General features: G+C 42.0%; 1 protein-coding gene and 1 long non-coding RNA gene across 7 annotated transcripts in view; both read right to left on the bottom strand.

Moving 5' to 3' along the window:
* TPD52 (tumor protein D52) overlaps nucleotides 1–17,378 on the bottom strand; it is a 111,722-nt gene extending 94,344 nt beyond the window's left edge. For 3 of the 5 annotated variants that reach the window (XM_045454801.1, XM_045454802.1, XM_045454803.1), the window contains exon 1: nucleotides 15,015–15,135. In XM_045454801.1, coding sequence (XP_045310757.1) covers nucleotides 15,015–15,120 — 106 coding nt within the window. In that variant the 5' untranslated portion in view covers nucleotides 15,121–15,135. Of the gene's footprint in view, nucleotides 1–15,014; nucleotides 15,136–17,272 lie in introns of those variants that run through there. The other 2 variants (XM_045454808.1, XM_045454809.1) reach the window with 1 other exon arrangement.
* A 1,330-nt stretch (nucleotides 17,379–18,708) lies between these two features.
* LOC123586005 overlaps nucleotides 18,709–27,875 on the bottom strand; it is a 32,106-nt gene continuing 22,939 nt past the window's right edge. For both annotated transcript variants that reach the window (XR_006706533.1, XR_006706532.1), the window contains exon 3: nucleotides 18,709–18,892. This is a non-coding gene — a long non-coding RNA (uncharacterized LOC123586005). The remainder of the gene's footprint in view (nucleotides 18,893–27,875) is intronic.

Below are 27,875 nucleotides of genomic sequence, written 5' to 3'. Positions count from 1 at the left end.
GAAAAAAATGATAAATTACTGCAAAGCACAGAAAAGTACTAAACACAGTAAGTAGAGATGTTTTAATCTTGAGATGCCAGGTAACGGAAGGAAGTTAATGATGGTCACAGTTGCTTCCCAAGAAGCCCCGGGGGGGCTGCGCACTGGCTCCTGCTGGAATAAGCAGAGGTGTACTTTTCAGGAGGAACGATTCCTCAAAAGGTGCTAAAGCTCCCTGAAGCAAGCCGGATGGGGGTGAGCCGGACGCTTCCTTGTCAGCACCTCCACATCTCAGCAGGCCTCCCCCCAACACAGCAATCTCAAGACTGTACCTGCAGACCCAAGGACTCTGCTCGACTGGCATCCAAACATTTCATTCATCCACAGTTAACACGGAGATTCACAAGCAAAATTCCTCGCATTGGAGACCTGGCATAATTAACTAAATCTGCTCCATTTTGGCAAATTTATACCTGGAACAAATCCATTTAAAATAAAGTCTCGAAAGGGGCACCTGGGTGGCTCAGTCAGTTAAGCGTCGACTTCGGCCCAGGTCATGATCTCGTGGTTTGTGGGTTTGAGCCCCGCGTCGGGCTCTGTGCTGACAGCTCGGAGCCTGGAGCCTGCTTCAGATTCTGTGTCTCCTTCTCTCTCTGCCCCTCCCCTACTTGTGCTCTGTCTCTCTCTATCAAAAATAAATGTAGAGGCGCCTGGGTGGCGCAGTCGGTTAAGCGTCCGACTTCAGCCAGGTCACGATCTCACGGTCCGTGAGTTCGAGCCCCGCGTCAGGCTCTGGGCTGATGGCTCAGAGCCTGGAGCCTGTTTCCGATTCTGTGTCTCCCTCTCTCTCTGACCCTCCCCCGTTCATGCTCTGTCTCTCTCTGTCCCCAAAATAAATAAACGTTGAAAAAAATGAAATAAAATAAAATAAATGTAAAAAGAATTTTTTTTTAAAGTAAAGCCTCAAGGGTCTCCTGGGTGGCTCAGTCGGTTAAGTGTCCAACTCTTTATTTCAGCTCAAGTCATGATTTCATGGTTCGTGGGTTTGAGCCCTGTGTCGGGCTCCTTGCTGACAGTGCAAGGCCTGCTTGGGGTTCTCTCTCCACCCCTCCCCTGCTTGATCTCTATCTTTCTCTCAAAATAAATAAACATAAAATAAAATAAAATAAAATAAAATAAGGTCTGTCTACATGATTGAGAGGGGTAAAATATTATAAACTATATGATATTGAGTAGTTTTTTCAGCCCCCTATACTTCACACTCCAGCATCAGTAAGATGGAAAAGGAAGAGTCCACCTGAGCAGAGCTGAAGTGAGGCTCAAATAAGGCATTTGCTGCCCTGAACTGCTTGGCGGGAGCCAGGACCAAGGGTGCACTGAATAGACTGTGAGCATCATTGCCAAATAAAATTCCTCCTTCCCACAAGGTACTGGTTGAAAAGAACTAAGAATTTCAAATCTTCCAAAGCTGAAAGGCCAAAACCATCCCCATCTCACCTTCTGGATCCTTCCAGTCACCTTTCCAACCTCTAAAGAAAAGATGCACAGTGGCAGGATGCACTGTGAAGGGCCCATTGACATTTTTCTTCTGTTCAGCACAGAACATACAGATGTGAGGTAGTGGTATTAATGGGAAAATGATCATATGTTAAAAATTCCCCCAAGACTGCAGTTTATTGGCAAAAGCAAAAGGGTGACTGGGAGATGAGGCTCCCTGGTCAGGAGAAGCAAGAGAGTCAGGGAGCCTGGGGGCTCCCATTGTGCTCTGGGGGCAAATGTGGGAGAAAACGCCCAGAGCCCACATGGAAGGGCCCAGGCACCCACAGCCTCTTCCTCAGCTCAGGGAGCTAGAGCACTTGCTGGAGGTCACCATGTCCAGAGTTCAAGGTAGAAGTGACAGTATGACAAACGTCCGTACTCTGGGACTGCATGGGTTTAGAACTGCAATTGACTAACCACGTCCCTCAATTCCTTTGAGAAAGAAAAATCAAAAGTTCCTCTTCATCTTCTAGTACATTTTAAAAATTACTACTTTGCCCAGTGTTTCTACTTTGGCCGGAATTCATACAGAGACCTAAAGTCTATTAGTTTTAAAAATGTATGAGTTTTCAAAATTCCCAATTAATAACTTGAAATATTTTTCCTAAGCTTTGAATCATTATGCACACACCAAAAAACGAGAAAGAGAGATGTAAATTAACTTCGCAAAAGCAATGAAATTAATAATAAATGAACAAGCTAGGAAATCTGTTTTTCAGGGGTTTTTTTTATTCCCATAGAAAAAAGTTAATACTAATAGGAAACATAAAATATATTGAATTAATCCATGAAATCCCTTAAGTAAAGGCAAAATAAAAAGAACAGGAACAACAAAACTCTTAGGTTCCATTTTGTGACCCAAAATGGGGAAAGATAAAAAGAAAAAGGAGAAAATGGAAATTTGGTGGAGAAAAAAGTCAGGAAAAGAGAGAAAAGCTAACGGAAGGAGGAAGGAACAGCAAAGCTGGACGAAAAACACCCAAAAAACCACAGCACACAAAGAAGGAACGGAAGGGAGCGGACAGATGGATGTGTGTGGTTTGTTTTTTGGGTTTTGGGTTTTTTTTTTTTTTTTTTTAGCTTTACACATCACTTTCATTTCAGGGAATTATCAAAGTTAAGTAGTGCCCTTTGAAAAGTTGTTTCATCAGAGCTCACTGCTTTGAAACTTAACAGCTACAGTTGCCATTATAAATAGAATAATCAGAGTAGGAAAACATCATCAGACCAGCTGCAGTGACCACAGCCCCAGCTAGAAGCAAACCAGCAACACTCGCAGGACTGGAGTCCCTTCTGGAGGTTAAAAAGAAATCTGAAAACAAATTATAATTCTGGGAAAAATAAAAGTCCCTAAACCAAGAGACATCTGTCATGTTACCTTTGTTATTAGTCAAAATTTTCATTTAATCCCTGAAGCCATGAGCGATCCATTTAAAAACCACCATAGAACAGACTGAACAGGTAGGTTTTCCCTTCCAACAATGACCCAAGGAAAACAGCTGACGGACTCCACTTTGGAACCTGCCGCTCTGGAATGAAAATCCTTTCTAAAGAGAACTGAGTGAGAATATTTGACAAATCCAGACACACTGCATAAATGACTCCCATAGCCATGACATTCCATGATGAAAGTGAGCACTCACAACCTCAGATTTGCCCTGAGAAACCACCACTTAAAAAAAAAAAAAAAAAAAAAATTACAGCTTCACTATGATTTGGCTCAAATGTCACCTCTAGGCAAAATTGCTTCTCTGGCTCTTATACCACCCAGAGAATGTATAATACTGCACTTTCGTTCTACAAATACTTCATAAGCGCTTATTCTCTGCAAGGCTCTTACCATTAAGGTGAATTATTGCTCTCCTTGAAGGTCAAACTCTAGGATATGACTATTAAAACACATTTTGCATTAAAAACATCTTAACTAAAACCAGTGACATATATAGTAATAGCAAAGCCAGTCATTCTCCCCTGCCTCTGGTTTCTTCTCTCATTTTATGAATATGCACGTGGTCAAATTACCACCCTCTGTGCATTCAAAAACAAAAACCAACACTCTATACAGGCAAGCAAATCCAACCTCACCCCAACCCACAGAGCCTAAACCTCTCCGCATTACCCACGACTGGGACTCCTCACCAGTCAGGATCCACTTTTTCTGCTCAATCCACTTGGCCTCTCCACAGCCTTTGAAAGTTGAACTCCCTGCGTCTTAACCTGCACTTCCTCTCCCTGCCCTGAAATGTTCATATTCAAGTTCTGTTCTCTTTTTACTCCACTTTTCCTCCTGGGCCATCTCAGCAACTTAATAGCTTCAAACATCACACGTCTCCCAAACTTTGAAATCCTGCTCAGCTCCTTCTCTTGGAAATCCATATTTCATTCCTGAACCTATCCACATAAACGTCCCATGAGACCCGGGTAGTAGTTTAAAACATGTGCACATGGTCACTGACACTCTTCCCACCAAAAGTGGAGCCTCATCTCCCTCTCTGCTTGAATATGGGCTGGACTTTGCGGCACATTTCTAACAGAATGAGGAGGAAGTAACGCCTCAGGCTATCATAAAAAGCCACGAAGTTTCTGTCTGACTGTCTCTTAGGAGTCACACCTTGGGGGACCCCAGAGAACACATCAGAAGTCTGGGCATCCTGAGGCTGCCTGCTGTTGGGTCAACAGCACAGGCTCCGGCAAAAAACAATACCCAACACAGGCAAGGAAATAACCATCATCAAACAGACCCGTGCTGGGGTTACTTCTGAAGACCATGCAGGTGGAAACAGGTGCCAACGAGCCCAGCTGCTTGGGTCTTCCAGGACACCTGCCCTCAGGAAGTGAGTAATAAGCTTTTGTATGTACGTATGATCCCCGCCTCATACTTCAAGTCACCCCAGCTGAGGCTGAGCAGAGACACGCTGGCCTGGCTAAGCCCTGCCCAAATGACAGATCTGTGACCATAATCAATGCTGTTATTTCAAACCACTAGGTTTTAACACGGTTTGTTATGCAGCTTTGGACAACTGGAACGACCTCAAATGCGACATGGCCCAAACGAAGTTCATTATCTCCCTCCCTGCATCTGCTCTTCTTTCTATGCTTTCTATCCCGGTTCCTTTTCCACGCAATCTGAAAGCCCTCCTCCACTCTTCTCTACCCTCAGAGCCCCTCTACCTCAGACATCTTACACACCATAACCCAGAGGTCTCTCAGGAATCCAACACCCCCACCTCTGGTTTGAAAATTAATAAAGGGAAACCTCACTAAAATAGAGCTGTTAGGCAGCTAGAGTTAGGCAGAGGGAGGGCTTTTGCCCTACCACTCATAGTCAATTGCAGACCCAGCAGGAAGAGATAGGACGCTGCACACAGTACTACTTTACTATCCTAGTCGGGGGAAGACTTCCTCCTGTGCCAACAGGAGGAGGAACCAATGACAGAAAGTCACAGCTGGGCCAATGAAAAGCCACTACACTTAGAACTCCCAGCTTACTCCAGTGGATTTTTGTTTATGACAGTTTTCCCAACTTCCCACTTTCTTCTATAAGAGAGTACTCCTCTTCTTTGTTCCATGGACTTACCTATGCTTTTGCCATAGTTGGCCTGTCCTGAATTGCAATTCTCTGTTTTTCCCAAATAAACCCATATTTTGCTAATAAAATAACCAGCAGTTTTATTTAAGGTTAACCCTGGCTAGGATTACAGTGACAGTGACAACCCTTACCTGGTTTGCTAGCACCTTCTACTCAACTGCCAAAATAATATTTTAAAACTAAACTCCCACACACCTACCACCTGCTTATCACGTAGAGCATACAGTCTGATTCCTGATCCTAGTACAGAAGACTGCTCACATCCCCCCAGTGACTACCTGAGACTCTGGCCCCAGGGAAATTCTGAGGATTCGCAAACACCTTTTCGCCCTTTCATGCCACTGCACCTTTGCACATGCTGACTCTCCTCCGTAAAATTCCCTTCCTCTCCCTTCTTTCTCTCACCACTTACAGAGTCCTACGTAGTCTTCCAGTCCAAGTTCAAAGGTCATCTACTTTGAGAATCTTTTCTAATGACCCAGCCAGAGTAGCTCACTTCCTCCTGCATCAGTTATGCAAGCCCTTACAACACCCACTTCACTACCGCGATCCCGTTCTGTCTGTTTCTCCAGGGTGGCCTGCGAGCCTGAGGGAGGGGAGGCATCATGTCCTGTTTGCCTTCAAATAAATGTTTAATTTGAACTGGAAACCACTAAGTTAGTATTTCACAGAAATATCCAATATTCTGTTTCAGAATCAATACTGTCGAGCACCAGAGCTAGTCACAGAATTTAACTTAATTTTCTCAACTATTTGGAGTATTATCAGCCTCCAAGAGGTTTAGTGACCTATCTGGTGTCTCATAACCACAAAATGATGAAGCCAAATTTTGAACCCAGGTAAAACTTCAAGTCCAGGGGTACCTGGGCAGCTCAGCCGGTTGAGCATTCAACTTCAGCTCAGGTCGTGATCTCATGGTTCATGGGTTCAGGCACTGCATCAGGCTTTGTGCTAACGGCATGGAGCCTGCTTTGGATTCTCTATCTCCCTCTCTGCCTCTCTGTTCCTCCCTCCCTTGCATTCTCTCTCTCTCTCTCTCTCTGTCTCTCTCTAACAATAAAAAACATAAAAACAGAAAAGTCAAAACTTCAAGTCCAGCACTCTCTGCCCTAAACATTTATAATCCGTTCTGATGTACAAGGACAGACACACAGCCATATTCTGGCACAGATACACCCCTTAGTGCCCCACTCCCACGGCTGCCACCACGGCACCCTGCTCCCCCAAACAACACCTTTGAAAGGAAAAAAGGAGACTGCATATAACTTTCAGGTAGCGTAATATGTTGTGTAAGGATGTGTATTCTATAGCCAAATTAAACCCCAGATTTAAAACCCAGCTCTGTCCGTATCAAGCTAGGTGCCCCTAGAGAAATTGTTCCCTCCACCCCTTCACACCTTGTTTCTTCACTTACAAAGCAGGGATAGTGTGAGCACTGCTCATGGGTTTCTTGTGAAGATATTTAAAAAAGAAACACGAAAAGCATTTAGAACATAACCTGGCATATAAAACACTCAGCAAATGCTGTTGCTGGTTTTAGGCGGAGTAGAAGGAGTATTTGTAAAAGTGACTGAGTAAAACTCTAGCTGGAAAACGTAGGTAATTATAATGCAGGGCTGAAGCTGTGTCCCTGCAGATTCCAATTTTATTTTAATTAGTTAGAAAAAAACATTTCTAGAAAGTACGAAGTATCCCCAGGGCTTTAAACTGGTTAGCAAATGCAACTTAAATTTTTCGTGGGCTCCTGGTGATCCTCTTAGGACCAAGTTTTTGTAGCACTACCCACATCTAACACAGTATGTATGGGGAAGTCATGATCGTTCAGCTTCTGTTTACTCATATATAAAATGAAAATGATACCAGTCCTATCACCCACCAGCATTAAAAGATTCAAATGAAATAATATGTAGAAAAATTAATAAGAGCTTTGCAAAAGCCAGGTGGTGGTATCACCATCATCACCAATATCATTCTGAGTTGTAATGAGGTGATATACTGAAAATGATATATGAGATCAATACCAGAACGATAGGTTGGTCATCCTTTGCTAACTGCCCCAATGGCCAAAATGTTTGCATTTTTCTCTCTTTCCAGAATTCTCATTCTGGTTAACTAGTGGCATGTACTTTTTACCACTGTCAACATACTTTTGCTCTTCTCAGCTGTATTCAAAGAAAACTTCTAAAGCGTACTGAGACCAGGGCACCTGGGTGGCTCCGTCGGTTAAGCATCCGACTTTGCTCAGGTCATGATCTCGCGGTTGATGGGTTTGAGCCCCACGTCGGGCTCTGTGCTGACAGCTCAGAGCCTGGAGCCTGTTTTGGATTCTGTGTCTTCCTCTCTCTCTGCCCCTCCCCTGCTCATACTCTGTCTCTCTCTCTCTCAGAAATCAATAAACATTTAGAAACATTTATAAAAAATAATAAAATAAAATGTATTGAGACAATCCATGCCTCCTAAGCTCAGGACACATTGGAAGCAAATAACTAACCTTGGTAGAACAGCATAGGAAATGTATCTATGAAAGTATTTACTGAGCATACGTCCAACATGCTTTGGGGAATAAAAATGTAACCATCACTGTCTTTTCCTCTGTCTGTATATGTATTCACACACAGTTAACATAATACTTAAGAAGTAAAGTATCAATTTGGCTTCCACTTACAGATTTTCAGTGATTATGTATGAAACTATAAGCATATGTGGAGCATATATTCTTGTTTCCCTGCCAAAAATTTTTCCCCTAATTTTTAGCCATTCTACCTAATCCCATCTGACTCTACCTATGCTAGAAATCTTTCCAATTAATTACGCACAATAGGACAAACACTTAGGGCATATCTACGACATACACACTTGACTGAGGGTGAGGAACACATATGTAAAAACATTCTTCTGTTCTGGTAACATTTTATTTCTAGCCAACGACAGATCCTAGTGGATTGGATAAACTACTATCTTTATTCCTATAGCCTTACTGATTGCACCAGAAGTTCCTTTTCATACCACAATGCCTCCAACAAAGCTCAGAAAACAATGGGTAAAGTCTGATCTTAGCAGTAAACTTCCAATCCAAAACTTTATCAAGGTCACATTTTATAAAATTTTTTAAACTGACATTTATGTTTGCATAGCTGTAACATGAAATACACCATGCCTATAAGCCGAGGCATGTAAATTAACAGTCCTGCCTAAAACCACTATTTTTAGCACTGACTGATTACAAAAGTGTCTAAAGAGAGAAGACACAAAAACACAGAGAATGAAGAACTGAAAGCTACTCAGAGCCATGCAAATTACTCCAAAAAATGTCACCTAGAAAATATTTGCTCTTAATACTGTATTTTGTTAGTAAAAATGACATTATAAAGGTCCAACATAACCAAAAGGAAAGTAAGAACAGGAAAACTAAATATGTGTCACAAAACACAAAGGTTTAATATGAGCATGAGAGGGGGAATGATGAGAAGAGCAAGACTCACCAAGATCCCAAGAGTGAAAAGTGAGTAACAATCCCAAGAAGGGAATAAAAATGGCTAATCAATCTATAGCCTCTCTGGTAAATGGTGAAATTTCCAATGAAAAAGGGTGGCATTTTTCCCCTATAAAGTTCATTCTTCTTTTTTTTTTTTTTTGTTAAGACAATGACATCTGTGCAGCAAAGGAAACAAGTGAAAAGACAACGGAATGGGAGAAAATATTTGCAAACCATTTATCTCATAAGGGTTTAGTATCCACAATATATAAAGAACTCCTACAACTTGACAATAACAAAAACAAATAATCCGATCAAAAAATGGGCAAAGGATCTGAACAGACATTTCACTAGATAAGACATGCAGATAGCCAACAAACATATAAATATATATATTAAAAAAATGCTCCACATCTCTATCATCAGGGAAGTGCAAATCAAAATCACAATGAGCTATCACCTCATACCCATTAGGATACCAGTATCAAAAAACAAGACAAAACAAAAACAGAATAACAAGTGTTGCTGAAGATGCGGAGAAATAACCCTTTCAACCGCCCCCATCCATTTTTTGCACAGTCCCCCACCCCCAGCCTTCACTCTTCTTTTTAAAATAACTGTTGGTGGGAACGTAAAATGGTTCAGCCACTCAGCCATATGGAGAACAGTATGGAGGTTCTCAAAGAATTAAAATTAGAATTACTATATGAATCAGCAGTTCCATTTCTGGGTGGGACAGCATAGGAAATGTACAAAAAGAATGAAGAATTGCTGTTCAATGGGTACAGGGTTTCAGTCATCAATATGAACAAGTTCTAGAGATCTGTTGTACACCAAGTTACATATCACTAACAATAATGTGCTATATACTTAAATATGGTTAAGACAGTAGATTTTATGTTTTGTGTTCTTTACCACAATTAAAAAAAATGAAAAAAAAAAAAAAAACAACAATGACAATTATGTTTTCCAGAAAGTGACTTGGCAACAGGAATCCAAAGTCTAAACATATTCACATCTTTGAGTTGTTTCAGGAAATCTATTTTAAAACAATTTCTCTTAAAATATTCTAACAGCTGAAATGGAAAGTAATCCATAGTCCAGCAAAGACACATCTAAATAACCATCAACTAGTGAAGGGGTGTGGTCATCAAAAATTATAGTGTGGAGAAACTTGTTTAAATGATCTGTTAACATTCTCATTATTTAGTAGTATTCAAAACAGAACATAAAACTATGTATGGTATATACAGTTCGACCATAATGAACATACTGGACATTCAATAAAGAAAAAGATGAAATTCTAATAGAGGAAAGAAAAAAGGGGTATGGGAACAGGGAAATCAAGAGGGGGAGGGAGAAAAGCTATACCAACAGGATTTCTGTTGAATTTTCATCTGGACAAATTGATTCCAATGTTCATTTGGAAATTAAATCCCCGTCAAGAATAGCTAGGAAAAAAAAATCTAACAATAAAAAGAAAAATAGAGGGGTGCCTGCTGGTTCAGCCAGTGGAGCATGTGACTCTTGATCAGGGTCATGAGTTCGAGCCCCATGTCGGGCATGGGGGCCTACTTAGAAAGGAAGAAAAGAAAGAAAGAAAGAAAGAAAGAAAGAAAGAAAGAAAGAAAGAAAGAAAGAAAGAAAGAAAGAAAGAAAAGAAAAGAAAGGAAAGGAAGGAAGAAAGAAAGAAAAGATAAAAGAAAAATAGAATAATCAGGAAAGACCAGTCCTTCCAGATATTTTTGCATAGTATGAAGGTACAATAACTTAGTTTAGTTGCTGGAAATGAACAAAAATGTAAAAAAGAAAAGAATACAGGAATTTAGTATATGACAACAGTATTATTTCACATCAGTAAAGGAAAGATCCATTATTCAGCGACTGGTATAGGGTACCTGAGCAGCCAATGGGGGTATGATGGGGTTAAGATTCATATCTCACACTTTGTGTCAAAATAAGCTTCAGATGGATGAAAGATTTAAATGTAAAAAAAAATACGCCACCTGGGTGGCTCAGTCGGTTAAGCGACAGATTTTGGCTCAGGTCATGATCTCGCATTTTGTGGGTTTGAGCCCTACATCGGACTCCACACTGACACTGTAGAGCCCGCTTGGGATTCTTTCTCTCCCCCTCTCTCTGCCCCTCTCCCACTCATTCTCTCTCTCTCTCTCTCTCTGTCTCTAAATTAACTTGTAAAAAATGTAAAAAAAATAAAACCATAAAAACAGAAACTCAAAGTGAGGAAGGCATTTCCAGGAATGATTCAAAAGCTATAAGCTAAAAATTAAAACAGCCATCAATTAGTATTTCTCCTTGGGAAAAAATCACTATCAAGTCAAAAGAGTAAAGACAAGGGGTGCCTGGGTGGCTCAGTCGGTTAAGCGTCTGACTTCGGCTCAGGTCATGATCTCACAGCTCGTGAATTCAAGCCCCGCATCGGGCTCTGTGCTGACAGCTCAGAGTCTGGAGCCTGCTTCTGCTTCTGTGTCTCCCTCTCTCTTTGCCCCTAACCCACTCACATTCTGTCTCTGTCTCTCTCAAAAACAAATAAACATTAAAAAAAAAATTTTTTTTTTTAAAAAGAGTAAAGACAAACTAGGAAAAAAATACATTAGCAATTCATATTGTGGACAGAGGGCCGCATTCTGCAAATGGAAGAAACAAAAGACAACACAACAGAAAATTTGGCAACGTATAGGATCTGACATTTCACAGAAAAGGAAATCTAAATCTTAAACTTACCAAAAGAAGTACAGCCACCTTTGTATTAAGAAAAATATATAATAAAAAAAAAGAAGAATATATAATAAAACCTATGCCAAGAAACCTCTGTTCGTGTAAGATCAGCGAAGATGAGAAACTGCGACAACACCCACGCGGAACGGTGGAGGGAAGCGGATGCCCACATGCCTTCCACCAAGCAGGATTCAGCACCATCCGAACTGAACAGTCACATTCTTCTAAGAATTCTTCCTACAGACAAACTGGCACATTTATCAAATGACTTGCATGCAAATTTATTTGCTGCAGATTTGTTTAATAGCAAAGTATCAGGGAAAACCTAAATGGCCATCGACAGGGAACAAGCCAAATACCACCTATTCCGCTACGGAACATGGCACATCTACAAATAGCTATTAAAAATGAAGGAGCTCTAGGGGCGCCTGGGTGGCGCAGTCGGTTAAGCGTCCGACTTCAGCCAGGTCACGATCTCGCGGTCCGTGAGTTCGAGCCCCGCGTCGGGCTCTGGGCTGATGGCTCGGAGCCTGGAGCCTGTTTCCGATTCTGTGTCTCCCTCTCTCTCTGCCCCTCCCCCGTTCATGCTCTGTCTCTCTCTGTCCCAAAAATAAATAAACGTTGAAAAAAAAAAATTAAAAAAAAATGAAGGAGCTCTATATAACGTTATGTTGAATAATCTCTAGAACATATACTGTATTTAAGTGGAGGAAGTCAGGTGTTAAAACAATTTGTATGCTACCATTTATATAATACACACACACACATATATTTAAATATAAGTGTATGTATACCTACGTGCATAGAATCTGTCTGGATGGACAGAGAAGAAACTGGTAAAATGGTGGCATTGCTACCCAAGGGAAGTAGCCTGGGAGACAGGAACAGGAGGAAGATTTACATTTTGCAACCTTTTAGTCATGTGAATTTTGATCAAATGCTTTAATTACCTGGTTACACTAGTCACAATTTTGGAGAAGTACATTTTTTAGATATATTGAGTTTTTATAAAAGGAGTTATAAAATGAAATGTTCAGGACCGCCTGGGTGGTTCAGTCGGTTGAGCATCCAACTTCAGCTCAGGTCATGATCTCAAGGTTCGTCGGGTTCTGTGCCGACAGCTCAGAGCCTGGAGCCTGCTTTGGATTCTGTGTCTCCCTCTCCCTCTGTCCCTCCCCTGTTCCTGCTCACTCGCTCTCTCTCTCTCTCTCAAAAATAAACATTAAAAAAAATGAACTATTCACAGCTACCTAAGAGTATTTTTAAATTATTATTTTTTTTAAGCTTATTTATTTTGAGAGAGAGAGGCTGCATGCGTGGCAGACGGGCACAGAGTGAGGGAGAGAGAGAGAATCCCAAGTAGGCTCCAAACTATCAGTGTGGAGCCTGACACGGGGCTTGAACCCACAAACCATGAAATCATGACCTGAGCCAAAATCAACAGTCAGACACTTAACTGACTAAGCCACCCAGGTACCACAAATTTAAACGTTTTTTTTTTTTAACTTCCACTAAACACTGAGTCATTTGATCCCTTGGATATTTTTCTCATAAACATACATTGCTACGATTATGGTTTCTGTATACCTGGTACCCACCTGGTTCAAATAAAATTTGGGAGAGTCTCAGAAGAGGGATTTTACAACAGTCGACAATTAAAGCAGAAATAATGAGCCCCAAAGGAAAATAAAATAATCTTAGCCTACAACAAAAGGATCAGTAACACATAAATTCAGGGGATTTTGCTGTTTCTGGTTTCGAACTATGAGTATATTTGTTTTTATTGTGTGCATAGACTATTCTGTTTTGAGATCTTGCTAAAAGATCACAACCCCTCCTACCACTCAGCTTTTGCCCTAGAGACCCGGCAGTCTGCTGCATAAAAATAAATGCAGGAAGTGAATTGGAGCTAACAAATCAGCTGATGACATTAGCACCATATGGAAAGCAAGACTGGACCAAAGAAACACAGAACTGGGGGGGGGGGGGGTCAAACCCTGAGATTTGTGACCAGACCCTTGATATTGTTACCCATTCGTCTACATTTGTTTTACTTTAAAATCAGTGACATTCTGGGGCGCCTGGGTGGCTCAGTCGGTTAAGCGTCCGACTTCGGCTCAGGTCACCATCTCGCGGTTTGTGAGTTCGGGCCCCAGGTTGGGCTCTGTGCTGACAGCTCAGAGCCTGGAGCCTGCTTCGGATTCTGTCTTCCTCTCTCTCTGCCCCTCTCCTGCTCACGCTCTGTCTCTCTCTGTCTCTCAATAATAAATAAATGTTTAAAAAAAAAACTTTTTTAAATAAAAACAAAATAAAATAAATGACATTTCACTGTTCTATTATTTCTAAGGCATAATTATAATGCTGAAATTACAGTGACATATCATTGGGTCACTTTTCTTGTAGTGTTCTCCTCTCCCAGGTTTTTGGCCCCAACAACCTTCCCTCACTCCCTGAAACAAAAGTTTTGGGTGGGCTTGTGTGTGTGTGAATTCAAACACAGATAAAATGCACTACTGGCTAGGTCCCTGCCGCTTCAACAGAATAGCGCTAAACTACAGGTTATTACTACCATAAGGGAGTACTCAAGTATAAATATTTATTCAGCACTATAAAAAGTAGTCAGGAGGTTTTTTTACACAATGCATGCTCCAGTTAGCATGCCATGCTGCACTTTCAAAGTGGGAACTACCACACACATTAAATGTGCTATGCTGGGCTTAATGTGTAAAGAAACTCTTGAGAAGCACTATGCAGTTTAAGGTATGTTTCAAATTGATTAATGTGGACTGGGCTCTCAATATAAGCAGAATATTGTGTTCAAAATCTGGGCACAGGAGAAGATGGGGAAAATATTAGAATCTGAGCCAGGTACTGAGGAGTATTAGAATACATCATATAAAACACAAGAAAAACTGTTCTAAAACTTTAAAGTTCTGCTAAATATAAAAAGCAGCAAAGGATAGATTTTGACAACTTCCTATAAGGAAGGTCTAAGGAGACATTTTCTTTTTTTTTTTTTTAATTTTTTTTTCACAGATCTTATTTTTATTTTTTTTTTAATGTTTATTTATTTTTGAGAGAGACAGAAACAGAATGCGAGTGGGTTAGGGGCAGAGAGAGAGGGAGACACAGAAGCAGAAGCAGGCTCTAGGCTCTGAGCTGTCAGCACAGAGCCCGACACGGGGCTCGAACTCACGAGCCGTGAGATCATGACCCGAGCCGAAGTCAGACGCTCAACCGACTGAGCCACCCAGGAGCCCCTAAGGAGACATTTTCAATAGAGAAATGCAGTGAAGACAAGACATAGGGCATTCAATTTTCCATCCAGAGTCGGACAGACAAACGTGACAAACTCCAGGCATACTAAAAAGTTAAACAAATTCTAAAATGTTCTTATTTGGCTTTAAATACTTTATGAAAACTCACAATTCAAGAGACAATCACAGGGTTTCATAAACTGTATGTCAGCCACCACTGTTCCGTAGTGAACATGCAGGTTTACAAACCCAGGCTCCTCCTCTTTAAGTCGCCTCCTCAGAAGTCTCCCTACAGATTCAATGAAAATGGAGCGATCCACTCTGCTCGTTCAAAACCTTGCGTGTACATCCACCCTCCAAGTCCAACACAGACTCACCACCAACTTTCTCCGCCTAACCGCAGAGGTCTGCTCCTTTAAAATACTGAGGGAAATACCAGGAGTTAGGAGTAACTGGGTAGCAAGAGAGGACGTCAGAGGCTCCAACAGCTGGAAGGCACTCTTGGTCACTTTTCCTTTCCATCCTAGGCAGTCACCAAACATTTCTGAGCATCTACGTTGTGCCACGGGAACATAAAGATGAAAATACAAAAGAGACAGGAAGATGGAAATGTAAGGACAGGCCACGTGGCTGCAACACAACAAAACTGAGTGAGCCACCTGACCTTCCCGAGGCAAGTGATTCATCTTTCAGACTAAGCTGAGCCTCCAGACTCCTCACTTTAAGAGGATGGATTTCCTTTGCCCTCGAGGAATAACAATTAAAAACAAGAACTAACATGACCCACCGAAGAAAACATCTTAAAGTTAGAAACAGAGAAACTCCTCTTATAAGCCAAAGAATTTACAAAATAGGTCTTAGACATACACACACAAAACTGGTCCCACAAAAACCACACTAAGTGCATCAGGACAGAGGTACTAATGACTGTGATTCTCACCAGCCAAACTAAAATACCAAATCTAGTAAAATTAGTCACTCCATTCACCTAAGTCAAATACAGCTACTTAATCTAGTTTGACGAGTACCAAACACAGCTATTCTAAAAACACCATTATGTTAAATACAACAATGTAAGGCATACACAAATATGCATGTTGACATGTTTGACACCCCCAACGTCCTCTTTAAAAGACAGAATAATGCTGACTTACATGGTGGCTCCTGGCCTTCTCCTAACAATACATTTAAGACCTGAGACCAGCTTTCTGACTCAAACATTTAAATACCTATCATGTTCAAACACCAAGGTTACCCAACCATGGATAAAGATGAAGTACGTGCTTCTAACCTCAATAAGCTTAAAATCCAGACATGTGTGCATACAGATATATACGTATTTAATATATATTACGTATTGTACATTATACATATGTATCTATTACATATTGCACATAACTTTATAGTATAAGCACTCATATGCTAAGTGTGAGATCAATTTGACGAGTGTGGAGAAAGGAAAGGTTGGAAGGTTCCAAAGAGTCCTACAACTTACCAAAAGTAAAATACAAAACAGTATATATGGAATATGGTTTTATTTACATAAAAAGTATGCATAAAGATAAATACAAAGAGTAATAAACAAAAAAGAAAAAAACGAAAACTATTGTGTCTGAACTCAAAATGTGAGTAATTCCTATCCCTACTTCCTAAAATTTACGTTAACGTTGTTACCTTTTTGGGGTTAGCACTTATGTATCTTTTAAAAAGTGAGCCACGCATCTGTATTACAGTTACTGGGTTATTATCAACAGAGATGAAGCGATATATAAACATTTAGTATTTAAATCTTAAAACCATGCCTTCCTATTTACATCTCGCTTAAACAATGATTCCACTGGAGACAATTTCACTTGAGATAGTTTTCAGAAACAAGTGCTTCCCCAAAGCGATAGTAACAAGACTATAGGGTCTTATCTTGATGAGTAAAAGAAGACCTTTACTACGGAAAGCTCCCTTCCCCCCGCGCCGCGCCAATAACCCCATAAACAACACACCACAATTTGGGGACACCTCGCATGTTACGTATCTACGTCCAAAACCATCGCCATAGGATCAAACGCCACCAAAAATCCTAACCACGTAAACTACAAGACGGCAGAAAGTCTCAACGCTGGGGGAGTCGGGATGGGGGGAGGAGTCATGTTCCCATCCAGAGCAGCGAAACCACCCACTGTCGTTGGATCCTCAGTTTCCACCAGTTACAAACAAGATCTAGCTGTACAGTACTCCCTTCGCGCTGCCTTCTACCCAAAGCGCATCACCGTCGGCAGCCCTGGCTCCGTGAGCCTGGCGCCAGCCCCTTCGCCTCCACCCAGAACCTTCTTTCCCTCTCTCCCCACCTCCTTCCCTGTCTCTCTGTCTCTCTCTGTGTCTGTCTCTCTGTCTCTGTCTCTCTCTCTCTCTCGCTCTCTCTCTCTCTCTCACACACACACACACACAGCCGCGCGCGCCCGTGCGCGCGCGACCCCAACAGCCCGCTCCGCCCGCCGGAGCCGCTCCCTGCGGCTCGGCCACACCAGGATGTCAGACCCCGATCAGGGAGATGCAACTTGAAGAAGGCTCGGCTCCCGCTCCGGCGCCGGCCGGGGACACTGTGCACCTGCTCCGGCGCCGGGCCGCGCGCAGCCCAGCGCCGCGCCCGACCCCGCGCCTGCCCGGGAGACGCCGCGCCGGCGGTGCCCGCGCCCTCACCTTGCTCGCCACGGTCCATGTCTCCCGCCCACCGCCTCGAGTCCTCTGCGCCTCCGCCGACTGCCGCCCGTCCCGCTCGGATCGCACGCACGCCCGCCCGCCGCGCCGCACCGCGCCGCGCTCCTCCTCGCCTCCGCCGCGACTCCCGCGAAGTCCCCTCCCCCGGAGGCGTCGGCGCGGCGGCGCCGCCCGCCCTCGGCGGGGAGCGCTTTCCCGGGGCGTCACCCAACCACCTGACCCGGCCGACCTGTGCGCTCGGCCACGTCGGCGCGGCGGGCGGTGCCGGGGCGAAGAGGGCTGGGCCGGCCGGTTCGCTCGGGTAGGAACTCGGCTGCCAGGGGGAAGAGCGGGGTGGCGCGGAGGCGGAATCAACCATGGAGGCTGCGTGGAGACCGCTCGCGAACCCGGCTGGCATTGGCGTCCCACCCTCAAGTTATTTATAATATCAAAAGTTTCCCCAGGCATTGAAGATGCCCTTTCTCTGCCTTCCCGAGCACCTGCTCCTGTGTACTACTGAGTGGAGACACTGGAAGGTTATCAGAAATGCCAATGGCTCCTTTTCCCTCTGAGTCTTCATAGGCTCCTCTTGTCAAAACAATATCCTGTGACATCTTCAATAACTAGGTCCAAAACAGGCAAAGGGGGGAAATTACAAAGAATCTCTCGAAACATTGTGTAGCCCTGTCTTTTCACAGACAGTGTTTTTCGGTGACAGATTAGGAAGGTTTTCACGTAATAAGGACTGTTTTGAGTGCAGAATTAAAGCCAACATACTGAAATGAATTAAATTAACCAAAGGGCAGAATCATCAAAGGGGATCTTTTGAAAATGTATTTTGAGGTTTCATATTCACTGATCAACACAGTTTGAAGCGTTTGAAAATACTTTTATTATTACTGTAACAATACTTTTAATTATCAGCACTCTTTTTTTTTTTTTTAAGTTTATTTATTTAGAGAGAGACAAAGGGCCTGAGTGGGAAAGAGGAAGAGAGAATCCCAAGCAGGCTCTGCAGTGTCAGCACAGAGCCCAATGCGGGCTTGAACTCACAAACTGTAGATCATGACCTGAGCCAAACCAAGAGCCAGTCGCTCAACCCATTGAGCCACCCGAGCACCGATCAGCACTCTATTTTCGAAGTGTTTTTGCATTTACTCATTTTCCATGAAGTCATTTTGAATATATCCTTGTAAGGTGATACCTCATTTTCACAGACCATCTAGGTCTGTGAGAGAGGCAGCTTTCCCCTTGTGTTTTATACCCGGAGACTCTAGCTTGCGCGTCCTCTCTCGGCGTTATATAGTACTTCACATGCACTAGGCTTTTGTTAATATGCTTAAAAATTACCCGTAGGTACTTGAAGCAGCCCCACGTTCTCTATCTCCGCGCCATCGCGCCGTACGTGAGGCGTAGTTTCTGCATCCCCAGCATCTTCTTCATGAAGTTCATTCTGTGTACCCCGACCAGGTGAGACTTCTCTTTGCTCTCTCCTCCTCCTGCTGCACTTGGCCTTCTCTCTGGTAGCACTCACCCCGGCATTCGTCCCTCAAGCCAGCCTGCTACAGCCATAGCTTTGTGTGTTTCACAGCCCTACTAAGTTAGAACCTGGGGGTTTATACGCTGGAGAAGGTCAAAGATCATTTTGGTCATCTTTTCATTCTTTTAATTATACCATGCATTTAATAAACATGTTAAGTTTAGCTTTCAGGTTTAACATTTAAAACAAGGTATACCGTATATACTAACAATCTAGTGTTTGTAACAAAGAGGTACAACGCTAGGCCTTTTTTTTTTTTTTTTTTTTTTTTTATGACTTTTGGGCTCCTGAGTGGCTCAGTCCATTAAACATTAGACTCTTGATTTTGGCTCAGGTCATGATCTCATGATTGGTGAGATCTAGCCCCAAGTCTGCCTCTGTGCTGATGGCAGCATAGAGCCTGCTTGGGATTCTCTCTCTCCCTCTCTCTCTCTCTCTCTGCCTCTTCCTTGAGTGTACTCACTCTCTCTCTCTCTCTAAATAAACCTAAAATAATTTTACATGATTTTTAAAATTTAACAGCAAGGTAAATTTTGGCATTGGAAAAAAGTTCTTTAACGTGGTAAAGAATTGTTGACTGCCTGCTATTTACATCTATTGTAGAGAGATAAACATTTGGAGAGATAATCTCCCAACCTATAGACTAACTTGTAGACAAATAAATAGCACTTGAAAATAGTGTTGGTTGAAAATACTATTTACTCAATTTTTATCTATTTAACTTGCCATATGGTGATGACTTTAACTACATGTTGGAAGAAAAATAAATGCCTTCTTTTTTTTTTTTTTGAAGAATTTATATGCTTGTTCACGTCTGTGGCAGAGACGGGTAATAGCCAACCCAATATCCAGTTTTCCTATTTTCCTTCCTAAAAGAACCCAAATATTGTTTGAGGTAGCGTGTGTCCAGCTGAAACACTGGCCACTTCAGGCTCCCTTGGGCTGGGCAGGGCTCTCTGACACATTAACGACCAATGAGATATGCGCAAAGCTTGCTAACTGGAATCTTCAAGAATTTTTTTTAATTATTATTTTAGAGAGAGAGACTGCAAGCAAGGGAGGGGCCGAGAGAGAGAGAGAGAGAGAGAGAATCCCAAGCAGACTCCACTCTCAGCACGGAGCCCTAGGTGGGGGTCGATCCCAGCTTACGGGCAGATGTGCCCATAAGTGACCCCAGCAGAAATTGGGAGTTGGAGGCTCAACCCACTGAACCACCCAGGCTCCCCAAGAAATCATTTTAAAAGAGGACAGACTTGGCAACATTATTTTGCTCTTTACTCTCCCTCTTCCTGTGAGAAGGGCAGCAGCCATCTTGCAAGCATGAGGAAGAAAGCCACAAGCCAAGGATGGCAGAATAGAAAGACAGAAAGAAACTGGGTCTTCAGTGGCATTGTGGAGCTTCTTACAGGAATAAAATAAACACCTGACTTTTTTAAGCCACTATAGTTGGGTTCCCGCTACATGGAGCCAAAAGAAACCCTAAGTGATACAACATGCCATTTGAAAACCGCCTGTCTGCCCTGTACCAATGTAGTTAGGTTCATGTAATCCTCAGCCTTAGGCAAATATTAACTTCCTTTTCTCTAGGAGGTTAAATAAGCACTGTTCATACCATAAACCACCTCATACGTGATATTTCCACAGAAGCCTGCTTTTCTCTTGTGTTTTCTTTCTACTTAATTTTTTTTTCCTGACAAACAGAATCTGCACTTACAACTCACACTGTTACTTCTGATAGAAACAGAACTTATGTTTTAGCACGCTGAGGAATCTCTGGAGAGTAGCTAGCACGTAAACAGAGCACCTGGGTGCATTTAGCTGAATCATCCCTTAAAAGGCTCACTCAGTACAGGAGAGAGACACTAGATTTCCTTTGTTGTGTTGTTGTTGTTAATGGTGACATGGATTTTTTTTTTTTTAAGTTTCATTTCAAGGGGCGCCTGGGTGGCTCAGTCGGTTAAGTGTACGACTTGGGCTCAGGTCATCATCTCGTGGTCTGTAAACTCGAGCCCTGCGTTGCGCTCCGTGCTCACAGCTCCGAGCCTGGAGCCTGTTTCCAGATTCTGTGTCTCCCTCTCTCTCTGCCCCTCCCCCATGCTTGCTCTCTCTCACTCTTTCTCTCTCTCAAAAATAACATTAAAAACAAACAAGATAAACATTAACAAGAAAATAAATATTAAAAATAATTTAAGTTTTTTTCAAATACCTATCCATTGGTGAAATTTAGAGTTTCCCAAAAGCAAATGAATTGAAGCAAATAAAAATATTGGAAAGGTTAGAAATAGAAGCTCTATATTATAAGTGGAAACTTCTACACTCTGCCCTCAATGTACCCATTCCCCCATCAGATAGCAGAAAGCACACAAAATACGTGTATGGTCTGATGCTCTCTGCAGGCCCACTCTTCACATTTGCGGGGCCTGGGGCAAGGGTACAAATGGAGGCCCTGGCTTTCTCTTCTGACTCAGTCTTTTCACCTAGGGCTCTGTCCTAGATCCAAGCTTCTCTATAGGAGTATCCTGGCTATATATCCCTTCTCTATCTACCCTTTCCCATCAGCCACCCCATGGTCATACTTCTGGACCAGGGCTGCACTCAAAAGGACCCTCTTGGGGAAAAGGTCAAAGACCCTGAACACATAGGTTCAGGTGGGAGATGTTGCAGCTGCAGGTACCCAGTGTATGGTCTATATAAAGGGGAGACAGGAATGGATGGGTATGTCCATTTGGCTCCAAGGACTCCTCACCCTCAGGTGAGGCACAGGTGAGCAGTCTCTAAAAGGGCCCAGTAAGGAGACTCCCCAGTAGCTTGTGTCTAGGGTTGCCAGATAAGATATGGGACACCCAGTTCAATTTGAATTTCAGGTAAACAACAGATCATTTCTAGTATAAGTATATCCCCTGCAATACTTACAACATGCTTGTACTAAAAAAAAATATACACACACACACACACACACACACACACACACACGCATATATATATGTATATATATATAGTTTGTTATTTAGCCGAAACCCTTAATGGGGTCTCCTTTTATTTGCTAACTCTCTCAATCCAAAATGTTTCTAAGGGCAGTTCTGGCTCCCTGATTGGTCAAATAACTGAAGGCATATGATACCACAACTTTGAAAAAGTGATCATATTCCAGCAGAAAGACAAGACACTTACTGCTTAAACTGTGCAGGCAAACTAGATACATAAGGTGAGGGTTAGGAAGCCCAAGAAATCAAAAACAAGTTTGGGAGAAATATTGATGTAATGTCTGGTGTTTAATATTTAATCGCTTAAGAAAATATTATGACCAACTTGTATTCTCTCAGCTATGTAAAAGACTGACTGCGAGTATGAAATAAGTCTTCAAATGTGTAAAAATGGGTACTGGCAGGAAAGAGTACTTCACACTAATGGAAGACAGACATGTAAATCCCTGAATGTTAACAGGAAGTGATCTCACATTATTGATTTGGGCTATATTAAGAAAAGTCATAGACCACTTAATCTTCCTTGTATTTTTTTCAAGCCATTTTGAATTCTGTGTGTTTATCAAATTACATCATAAGAGCTGGGTGGGGATGGGAGCCACTATCGTTTTCCTCCTGGACTCTGCACCATCAGTATTTGCAAATATTTTCATCTATTCTTTAGACGACTGTATGGTATAAATTGCATTAATTATATGTAGAGTAAATAACAAAGTGATTAACAACATTTATACATGTTTTTAACTGGCATTTGACTCAATGACTTGCAGGCCATTTCATCCCTGTAAGGATGGTTAGTTTTCCAGGGCACCAGTGTTCCTCTTCTAGAAATGGTAGAGGCTAGAATGGCAAGTGCCTAAGGTCAGGGCTGAAGAATCGAAGTCTGTGTCACTGTCACCAAAACACAACTGTGCAAGGCCAGACACAACTCAGAACACCTAAGCAGATTTAGCTGAACTCTCACTTAAAAGTAATCACTTAAAACCATCACCAGGCTCACTATTCTCATCTCCAAAATTAGGAGGCTCATGTTGGGATAAATATGGCACATTGCACACATTCATTCATTTTAGAAATTTATTTTTTTTTTGAGATATAATTCTCCTACCATAAAGTTCACCCTTTTAATATACACAAGTCAATGGTCCGAATGAACATTCATCTATTCTTACCCCCTCCCAGTGCTACTAAAATCACAATAAAAGGATAAGTCCACAAGGACAAAGAGAATTCGAGAGGCTACCTAATGATAATTGACCTCGCACATCTGAGGAAGCTGGTTGCTAAGCTAGTAGCGGGGAGAGCCAAGAAGAACCTAATTCTACCACAGAATTTCCAAACCCTCAGGACTGGGCACCAGGTATCTGTGGATACAGAAAGCGAGGTTCCAAACGGGAAGATTGGTTGAAAGTCTACCTAAGAAGGAATGTGTTTCAATTCCTTCCCCCAGATCGGCACAGAAGACTGAGGTGATTTCTTTTTTTTTTTTTAATTTTTTTTTTAATGTATATTTCTGAGACAGAGCATGAGTGGGGTGGGGGGGCAGAGAGAGAGGGAGACACAGAATCAGAAGCAGTCTCCAGGCTCTGAGCTGTCTGCACAGAGCCTGACGCGGGGCTCGAACCCACAAACTGTGAGATCATGACCTGAGCCGAAGTCGGTCACTCAACCGACTGAGCCACCCAGGCGCCCCTGAGGTGATTTCTTTGGGAAAGAAAACTGGACAATCCCTTGGTACAGAACAGTAAATGCACATGAAGGTGATTTACTATTGTAAGCAGAGAAATTCATTAGCCGTTCACATCATGAATGCTAAGATTTCCCACATTCCCCTTCCTTGATTCCCAGAATGTGGACAGCCAGGCCTATAAAAGTAGGAATACCCAAATACCTGGAAAGCAGGGGATTGAAAGATCCATCTCTCAAGAATTTGACCACCCCAAGAAAAAAACAAAACAAAAAACCCCCAAAATATTGATATTGAGTAAGCCAGATCACCTTACCCTCAAACCCAGGCCCTACAAGTCTTGTCCAGGAACCCAGAAAAAACAATCAGCTGTTTATTGCCCATTGTAGGCAGCCACAAACCAACAGATAGTTTCCTAATGGAAGACAAGGACCAAAATAAACATAACAAAGAGGCAACTTACAAAAAACAAACTATACAGGGAGAAGACATTTTTTAAAACTATCATTATTACATTCAGAGAGAGAAGTAAAGACATCCCAAACATGAAACAAAAATTTGCTATACAAAGGAATATTCCAAGAACAAAGAGTTCTTAGAAATTAAATATATAATAGTGGACATTATAATTCCTGTGGTAGGCAGAATAAGGGTTCCCAAAGATGTCTAAATCCTAAACATAAACAAAAGGGACTTAACAGATATGACTAAGGTTAGAGGTTTTAAGATGGGGAGATTATCCTGTATTGTTAGGTGGGCCCAATCTAGTTACATGAGCTCTTAAAAGCTGGAAACTTTTCCAACAGGAGACTGAGAGATGCCATGATAGAAGAAGAGGCAGGAGAGATTAGAAGTATGAGAAGGACTCCATTCACTGTTGCTGGCTTTGAAGATGGAGGAAAGGAGTCATGAACCAAGAAATGTGGGTAGCATCTAGAAGCTAGAAAAGCCCTTAACTGAGAGCCATCAAGAGAATGCAGACCTACATTCACAGACCAACTACAAAATGCAATTCTGCAATCACATGAAACTGAACTCTGCCAACAACCTGAATAGGCAAAGAAAAATTCCTCCCAAGATCCCCCAGAAAGGAACATAGCCCTCCAGATATCTTGACTTTAGTTCGGTAAGACTCACATTAGACTTCTGATCCTTATAACTGTAAAATGATACATTTATGTTAAGTCACTCCATGGAATATAAAGTGAAGCGAATTTCCTAGAAAGCAGAACAAAAAACAAACAGCTGGAAAACAGAGGAGAAAATATAAGGAAATTAGAAGTCTAATTCCAGCAATCCAATATCAAAAAAAAAAAAAAAAAAGCTCAAGAAAGAGAAGGAGGAAACAAAAGGAAATCACCAGGAAATAATTCAAGAAATTTCTCCAAGTGGAATGACATAATTTTCAGATTTGAAGAGCTCACTGAGGGCCCAGAACACAGCACATACTTATTAAATACAGAACACTGATGACAAAGATCCTATAATTCCCAGAGATGAAAAATATTTGATCACTTTCAAAGTAAAAGGAAAAAGAATGATTTTGACTTTTAAACAAGACTAGTGGACAACAAAGGCTTACCCTTAATTTACTGGAGACTCATTTCTTCTGTGAACAATCAGAGCAATGTTTCCAATGATGGGAATTGTACAAATAAAAAAGACTGTAAGAAACATATCACCAATTCTGGCAAAAGTTATTAATAACACCACCTCTGCCCTTGATGGATACAGATCAGTCACAACTCTTTGACACAAGTAGAGAGAGACAATAGCATGACTCTAGATTTCCTGTTTGTCTAGACATGGGGCCATTTGTATTATCACTAATACTGCTTGCTGCACTTGGGCCAATAAAGCAGGTAAAATAAAAAGACTAAGCATCCTTTGCAGGAAAAAAGCTACGTGACTTTCTAAGGTTGATCCTCAAGGCCTATGGAATTTGTTCTCTTGTCCTGGGGTGGGCAATTGGAGTTATTGGTGTTGAAGTATCTTACAGGCAACAGTAATTGTTCTTGTTGTTGTCAGAGTAGTTGTGATATTAGTCCACCTTATTTTTTCCTGTTTTAAATGCATCTTCTCAATCACTCTCTTGCCAAATGATCTCTCAATACACTTGGCTATGGAGACAACTGGGCAGTTCTCTCTTGGAGATTGGGTAAAGATCTGGATCTCAAGCATATCCTGAGTTGGTTAACTTCTCGAAAGTGAGAGAATGACCAAAAGACAGGCCTGAGAGACTGAGTACAGAAATGGACAATGGTCGGATTACATATGACAACAGAACTCTGAACCACAACCAGTTCAAGAAGCCAAATCATTGCAAATCACAAATCTCTGCAGCAAACAGCACAAGAACAGTCAGGACTTGGTCAATGACTGCCAGCTTCCCTATTTTTTGTCCCTGTTTCTAAAGCAGTACTAACCAGAGAAAGCCAAATATGCTGAGTGTATCAATCATGTGACTAAAATCTTTCACTAAAATCTACACATGGCTTTCAAGATTTAAACCATACTTCTTAGCATATCTTACAAATTTCTACTGTATTCATCAGTACTCTTTTAATTACAAGTGATAGAAACCCAATTGAAGGAAGTTTACATAAAAAAGGTAATTACTGGTTCATATGACTGGAAATAAGAAGAGAAAAGTAGAATTCAGGTATAATTGGGTCTTGATGAAGCTAATGAGCCTTGAGCATTATTCAAGGTAGGGAAGAGAAGCTAATGTGATCTTCTGGGTAGAACCCTATGGGCTACTCAATGTACTGTTGTGTTTTCCAGGGATGATGTGTAATCAGTATGGATATGTCACGTGCTTGTACTATGAACGATCATAAAGTTCAGAGGAGATTATCATGGTGGAGAGAAGCCAGACATTCTAGTTTCTTTGGAACCCACAACCCTAATAACAACTTTCTGCCATAAGTCTCTTTGATGATGTCACCAACTGGAGCCTTTGATAAAGGGAGGCAGCCTCTATGTGGAGACACCCCTTTGTTCTTGGAACTGTTGCCCCTCTGACTATAAGCAACTAAGAACCAATAATTTGGCTCCTAAGGAAACTGAATGCCTGACCTACAGAGGCTTGGAACCGTTTGCCTGATCTTCTCATTTTGAGCAGGGTCAACATGGACTCCATGACTAACAGTGTAGGAAGGGGCCCAACAAGCCTCACTGATGAAATGCAAATGGTGTATTCAAGAATACAACCAGCCTGGACTTAGTAGTATCTTAACTTTACACACAAAAAAAGTGGCAGCTACCCCTTTAGATTGACATGGCTTAGATCGTAAGGCTAATGACCACTCGTTTGAGTACACTGCTCATCATGTCCCCCAACATTAGACATGTGGGCCAAAGTAGGGACATAATGGGTTCCTATAAATTTTGAAAAATTTACTTGTAATGAGAGAGGTTATGCCTATGTGAGGGTAGGAGAAATACGGAATTCTCTGTACCTTCTTCTCAATTTTGCTAAATTGCTAAACTGTTCTAAAGAACAAAATACTCTTGTCCTTCTTACATCTGCCCCTTCTGGATTAAAGGTCTAAATACAAGTAGGGGCACTTGGGTGGCTCAGTTGGTTAAGTGTCCGACTTCAGCTCAGGTCATGATCTCACAGTTCGTGGGTTCCAGCCCCACCTCAGGCTCTGTGCTGATAACTCAGATTCAGAGCCTGCTTCAGATTCTGCGTGTCCCTCTCTCTGCCCCTTCCCCACTCGTACTGTGTCTCCTTCTAAAAAATAAATAAAAACATTAAAAAACAAAGAAATACAAGTAGAGGATGATTGGATAAAGGCATATTTGTAGCTAATAGAATGTAGCACATTGATTTTTTGGCAGTAGAGGGAACATCTTAAGATCCAAGGGCCACGGGAAAGAAAGGACATTAATGATCTTTCTGTTTCAGAACTGTACTGGAGTTCACAAAACCTCTCTCAAACTCTTGCAAGTGTCTTAAATTTAACTGTTGAGTCTCACATTCTCCCCCAGACAGCTCTCGCCACTCTTTGGGCACTATTCCCTTTAATCCTGTCGAGAAATCTATTGGGAATGGCAGAAGATGGCCTCGGTGTCTATAACTCCCAGGCAAAAACAAAAACAAAAATCCTGTCCATACCACTGGATGTCTTCTTCACTCACACTTCTATAGCTATCACTCCGTCATTCAACAGGGCAGAAAAATGCCACTCGACTGGTTGTAGGAACAAACTGGACAGGTTGGGCTGACTGCTCTTAGGTAGTCCCTCCAAAGGAATGCCTGGACTCCATTACTCAAACTGAACTGGGAGCCCTGAAACCTGCCAGACAGCTGGGAGACCACACCAGCTGCACTGTTGCCCCTCTGACCAGAACCAGATTTAGGGGTCCCAACAATTATAAACAACATTT

Source organism: Leopardus geoffroyi, chromosome C3 (genome assembly GCF_018350155.1).
Source record: "Leopardus geoffroyi isolate Oge1 chromosome C3, O.geoffroyi_Oge1_pat1.0, whole genome shotgun sequence".
NCBI classification, from domain to species: Eukaryota; Metazoa; Chordata; class Mammalia; order Carnivora; family Felidae; genus Leopardus; species Leopardus geoffroyi.
The sequence above is the reverse complement of the archived record's forward strand: the minus strand, read 5'-3'. Positions and strand labels throughout refer to the sequence as shown.